At 45.6% G+C, this 6,000-nt stretch overlaps 2 protein-coding genes across 2 annotated transcripts in view; one reads left to right on the top strand and one right to left on the bottom strand.

The window, feature by feature from the left end:
* hdx (highly divergent homeobox) overlaps positions 1–6,000 on the top strand; it is a 350,307-nt gene that overhangs the window by 111,590 nt on the left and 232,717 nt on the right. The gene's annotated exons all lie outside the window — the stretch shown is intronic.
* dock2 (dedicator of cytokinesis 2) overlaps positions 1–6,000 on the bottom strand; it is a 33,727-nt gene that overhangs the window by 4,359 nt on the left and 23,368 nt on the right. The window contains exons 6-14 of the mRNA XM_062476918.1: positions 5,861–5,961; positions 5,463–5,521; positions 5,111–5,259; positions 4,709–4,794; positions 4,269–4,425; positions 2,866–2,906; positions 1,348–1,438; positions 428–538; positions 153–242 (exon numbers count right to left, since the gene is read on the bottom strand). Coding sequence (XP_062332902.1) covers positions 153–242; positions 428–538; positions 1,348–1,438; positions 2,866–2,906; positions 4,269–4,425; positions 4,709–4,794; positions 5,111–5,259; positions 5,463–5,521; positions 5,861–5,961 — 885 coding nt within the window. The remainder of the gene's footprint in view (positions 1–152; positions 243–427; positions 539–1,347; positions 1,439–2,865; positions 2,907–4,268; positions 4,426–4,708; positions 4,795–5,110; positions 5,260–5,462; positions 5,522–5,860; positions 5,962–6,000) is intronic.

The following is a 6,000-nucleotide window of genomic DNA, read 5'->3' as shown; positions in this document are numbered from 1 at the left end:
GAGAGAGAGAGAGAGAGAGAGAGAGAGAGAGAGAGAGAGAGATGGGAGTCATTGAAGGTTTACAGAGTGATATGATAAACTTGTTGCAGTGTTGATATCTTTCTGTGCACCTTTCTGTGCGTCCGTGGATGTATGTGTGTGTTTTGTCTCACCAGTCTCTTGCTGAGAAGCTCATAGTCAAACACCTCCAACTCGTATTGATCGGCCAGCTCCTTACACAGAGTGATGGCCTCCTCCCACATCTGCACACACACACACACACACACACACACACACACACACACACACACACACACATTGACTAAAGAATACTGGGAATACAACAGCAGATTGCTTATTTTAGCTTACTATAGCTTAGCTTAGTTTATTTGATCTTAATTTAGTTTAGCTTAGCGCCATGTGGAGACAGTGTGTGTCTGGGCCTGACCTTGCCCTTGTCGAAGTAGTCAATGATGGTGTCGTAGAGTGTCTCCTTCAGCTGCCGCTGGGTGTGGGAGCCCTGGATCTCAAACTGGGGGTTGCACGGGTCATCACACCACTGGGGGATGGAGGGAAGGCGGAGGGACGGGAAGGAATAGATTGAGGGAGTAAGGGAGAAAAAGAGGGATGAAGAAATGAAAGGAGGGAGGGAGGGGAGGAGAGAAAACCAAAGATGCAGAAACACACATAAATGGATGGATAAAAGGCTCTGGGTGGAACACTCTGAGAGCCTGGTGCCTATTACATCATCCTCGTGCTTCTATCTCTGACACTACTGCTGGTGTGACAGGTGAAACTGATTGATGTCAACTATAAGAACATTTAAGAACTCCATTAAACTCCGGCATAACTACAGTTATGGGAGTGTTTTTGTGTGTATGCGTGTGTATGTGTGTGTGTATGCGGGTGTGTGTGTGTGCCTCTGCAGGCCTCTCTTCAGGCTCTTCTCCCAAGCCTGTAACAGCTCCATAAAAAAGATGGAGAGATAGAGAGGTTGGGGGTCTCCCTCTCCTTCACACACGCTCACTCCATAAATCACCATAGTAACCCAGACGCCACGGCCAGCGCAATGCCATAAACCCACCTCTGGACTTCATCAGCTGGATTAATGCCCATTGGCTGGCGCTACGGGAATCCATTTATCAACTAATAAAAACCGACCATGCTCGCCCTTAGCTTGGAGTGTGGCATGGATCAAATGAATTCACCAGTTCCCTGAATCCCTCACTCTATATCAGAGAAAGATATTGTGTGAGTGTGTGTGTGGTGTACCTGAAGCAGGCGTGAGTGTGTGTGTGGTGTACCTGAAGCAGGCGTGAGTGTGTGTGTGGTGTAACTTGAGCAGGCGTGAGTGTGTGTGTGGTGTACCTTGAGCAGGCGTGAGTGCAGTAACAGGGTGTACGCTGCCTCTGTGTAGTTGTCTACATCCAGGTGAAGGTCTCGCAGCTTGTAGAGGTATCTGTAGTCACACACACACACACACACACACACACACTCTACATCAGACCGCAGGTCAACAGTCAAGCCACTAGGTGTCTCTGTTCACCACAGAAGCCAGAGCTTCTGGGCCAAGCATGCTAGCATGCACGCTACTGAAGTTTGACCTTAACGGTGTCAAACCAGAGGAGACGAACATCCTGAATCTCCATAATTCACAAGGAAAATTAAATTAGAGATGGTGTGTGTGTGTTCATGCTGATAAAGTTATAAAAGTGTGCGAGTGTATGTGAGTGTCTGTTTGGTGTTGTGTGTTTTAAGTATTCAGTGAGTATGTGTCTCATATCAACACTGACGAACACATGGATCTTTAATGAGACAGAGGGCAGAATTACAAAAACCCTCCATCCCAACATTTCTTTATCCCAACCCGCCATCCAGCTGGCATCCTTCTCTTATATTCCTGTTGTCATTTTTCTATGTACGCTAACCTCTTGCTATGCCTCTAGAGAATCATAGTGCATCTTCCTGTCACTCAAACTCCCCCCCCCACCATTAATTTATCTCATTTGCATTTTACTTCTCTCTCTTGCTTTTTTTTCTCCCTCTGTCCCTCGCCCCATCTATCTCTCTCGTTCCCTTTATTTATCTCTCGTTCTCTCCTGTCAGTTGCTCTCTGGAGCATAGTGGAGAACCAGTCTTAAGATTGAGTTTGTTCATGGGACTGGAAAGCTATGAGGCAGTCTGGAGGTCTGGACATATAGATTCTGTCTCTCCATCTTTATTTCCATCAGTTCATTTCCCTCTTTCTGCGGGTGGATCTGATGCTCACTACTTCAGTTGTTTGACTAACCTCTCCTTCCCGAGCCATCCCTCTATCCCCGTACATATTCTCACTACCTTATTCTTCCTCCTACCATGAGTGGACCATCTCTCCTTCTCTTTCCTTATCACTCCCCCCCTCTCTCTCTCTCTCTCCCTATCGCCCCTTCTCATCTCTCTCCCTTTCTCACTCACACTTTCTCTCTCCACCGCTCTCTCTCTCTCTCACACACACACACACACACACACACACACACACACACACACACACACACACACACACACACTCACTGTTCTCTCTTTCTATCCCCCCCCACCCCCACCCCCTCATCATCTTTCCGTCCTAAAACGAGTTCACATGTTGCAGTGAGATGAGGGCTTGATCCTCTGGATTTTGACATTAATTCAGAAGGACTGAGATAATCCCTTGTCAGATTATACATACACACACACACACACACACACACATACACACTCACTCACTCACATTCACACACTGACACTCGACCTAGACAAGGTCACATCTCACACATGACACTCATGTCATATGCATGGCAACTAGTCCTCAGTATATCATTCATACATGCATACATCCATCCATTTGATACACACACTTAAATGTCTTACCTGATATACATCCCTTCTCGGTTTATATCTTTGTAGAAATTCTGCAGCACAAGAGAGAGTATCATTACTTTATGCCGATTAGTGAGTTCACAGTTTGTGTTGGTCTGGGTGTGTGTGTGCTCATCTGTGTGCGTGTCCATTTGCATGCTTCAGAGAGAATCAGTGTGTAGGTGTGTGTGTGTTTCAAAGCAACACATATTCCCTGTTTACGATAATGAAGTTTAATGATGATGGAGAGCAGATGAGTGGAACGACTGGATATGACCTGCAGTCTCATGCCCAGCTCTCACACAGAAAGAGACATCTTCGACACACACACAGACACAGACCACACACACACACACACACACACACACACAGATACACACCACCACACACAAACAAACACACAGATACACACCACCACACACAAACACACACAGACACACACAGACACGCACACCACCACACACACACACAGACACACACCTCTACAGCATATTGTTTGAGCAGACAACAGGAAAGATGTGAGAAAGCAAATGATTCACCAGAAGAGACATGGTGCTCGTACAGATGTGTTGTTGGGATCTGTTGAAAAGCCCCTTGGAGTGCTAATATCTAGCCTCATGCAGGAGATGTAAAGCAAATAAGAAGACATGCTAATGTCTGTTAACCTAAGGTTATGTACACAGTATGCGGATGAGATGCTGCACTGTCATTTAGCTTAATGTAATGTATGTGGAAGAGACAGTACACAAACATCTGTTGGCCTAAGGTTTAGTCCTGTATGTAGATGAGCAGCCATGGTAACATCTGTTAGCTTGAGGTAATGCATGTGGGTAAAAAACTGTGCTAATGTTCGTTAGCCTCACAAACTTGGCTTTCCAAACAGGCACAAATGAAACGGAATGGCTAATGCCTAGCCCTGGGCTAAAGGAGAGCTACCACCAGCTGCTGAGATGAGAAGAGTCTGCACGAACACACAGACACATACCAGCCTATCACAGCCTGGGACTCTGCCTTTGTATTTATCGATTGGTTGATGTTCTAACTGTCTGTGTTTAGTCATGTGACAATACTCTGAATTATGGAATACTGTGTGAGTATTCTAGATGTTGATGATACATTTTAGATGTTAGGTATGTTATCATACAGTGCTGTATGCTTTGATTGCTGAAGAGGTTAACTACGTATTTGGGCTGACAAATATCGGGGCTCTTTTTTACTTGACATCTGAAAACAAAAGAATGACAATGGAAGTTTATGCAACCAATTGCAAACAGTCAACCAGGGGTGGAGATGACTAACTGATCTGTCAGGACCTTCAGAAGATTGTGAAAAAAGGAGGGACAAGGAGAAAAAGCTTTCCAAAAGAGAAGTGCTGTGTAATGGTCTGTCTTACTTCCTAAGTGGATGGAGCTTACCAGGAGATTGACAGTGCAACACATGCGATTGTTGCGGCTGTCGTCGCTCCTGACGGTGCGGTAGTCAAGGAGACGAATCAGGAGTCCCTTCACCAAAGCGACAAAGTGCTCGACTTCTGGCCTTAGCGCCGGGTACTCCGCTGAACACTCCAACAGGCTGTTACACACACATACAATACAGAGCACAAATTTATGTAAAAACACACATACGCACAGCAAAGCTCGCAAAACACACACACAAATGGACGCCCACACACAGAGGTACAGGTACAGATAAACACACACAGAGGCAGAGAGACAATCACACAGACATACAAAACAACCAATAGGGACTGATTCCTGATCCCATGCCTTGCAGGGCATGCATATGAAAGATTGTTATGGATGAGGGGTTTGACCGCCTGGGGCTGTGAATGGATTGGCTGAGAGGAGTTACCCACATGGTCTCCAGCAGCTGCATGTATCTCTCATCTCCTCCGCCTCCCTCCACCTCATGGTCCAGCTTTAGGATGATCTCATTCTCAAACTGGAGGGAGGGAGGGAGAAATGAGAAGGAGAGAAATGAGAAGGAGAGAAAGGGTATAGAAATGAGAAGGAGAGAAATGAGAAGGAGAGAAAGGGCAAAGAAATGAGAATGGATCGAAAGAGGAGAAAGATGATTTGAGAAAGAGAGTGAGATGGGAAGAGTGAAATGTTTGGAGAGATATACATAAAGAGAGCAAAAAGGAGAGCAAGGCAGTGAAAAAAGTTCATATCTATCTACATTGCATATCAAGTAAATCAAACTAAGTATGCGTGCATGTGTGTGCATGCACAGGAGATCTAGTGTGTGTGTCCCTTACCTTCTGGAAGTGTGAGGAGTGTGTGTATTCACACAGCATCATGTCAAAGAAGATGGGGATGGTGGCCCTCCTCAGCTCCTCCTCTGGGATCAGAGTCATCTCCAGGATGGGGCCCACCATGCCAGGTATGAAGCAGATCTTATGGCTGCCTACACACACACACACACACACACACACACACACACACACACACACACACACACACACACACACACACACACACACACACACAACACTGAGGGTCCCTTGAGTAACAAAAGCTCATAAATGTATGAATGTACAGTACAGTAACATTGCTCACACACACACACACACACACACGTGTGGATACACAGATTCTGTCTCTTCTTACCCAGTTTGTACCAAATGTCCCTAATGGAAAAACCAATGAGCCTCCTCATGTCTCCATACCTGCAGACGAGACAGCCACTATTCAATACAAGAGAACTCACATATCAACAACCCAACAGGGGTTGTATCGACGACTATGTGAATGTTTAAGATACTCCATGTGTATCCTTTGTTAAGAATAAACAAACGATTCATGGCTTTGTCTCGTAGCGCTCTGCCTTGAATGAGTCTTGACAGTGTGAGACATTAAAACAACTGCATAGTTTCATAGCAATCTACCTATGATGCGTCTTCACAAACATCAACCTAAAAGGAAAACGAAGCCTCAAAGTCTCAATCAGTCTTGACCCAATCTTGACTGTGAGTCAGAGGCGATTGGACAAGGGGGTATTGACTCACTTGGCCAGGATCTTGGTCCTCTTGGTGGGGGAGAAGTGCTGAAGCTGCAAGGACTCTTGGGTAATAAACGCCACGGCCAAATGAAAGTAGTTATTCCACAACTAATGATAGAGATAGGGAGAGAAAGAGAGTGAGAGACA

The sequence above is a fragment of the Osmerus eperlanus genome, chromosome 13, assembly GCF_963692335.1.
Source record: "Osmerus eperlanus chromosome 13, fOsmEpe2.1, whole genome shotgun sequence".
NCBI lineage: Eukaryota > Metazoa > Chordata > Actinopteri > Osmeriformes > Osmeridae > Osmerus > Osmerus eperlanus.
This window is presented reverse-complemented; position numbering and strand designations above follow the sequence as displayed.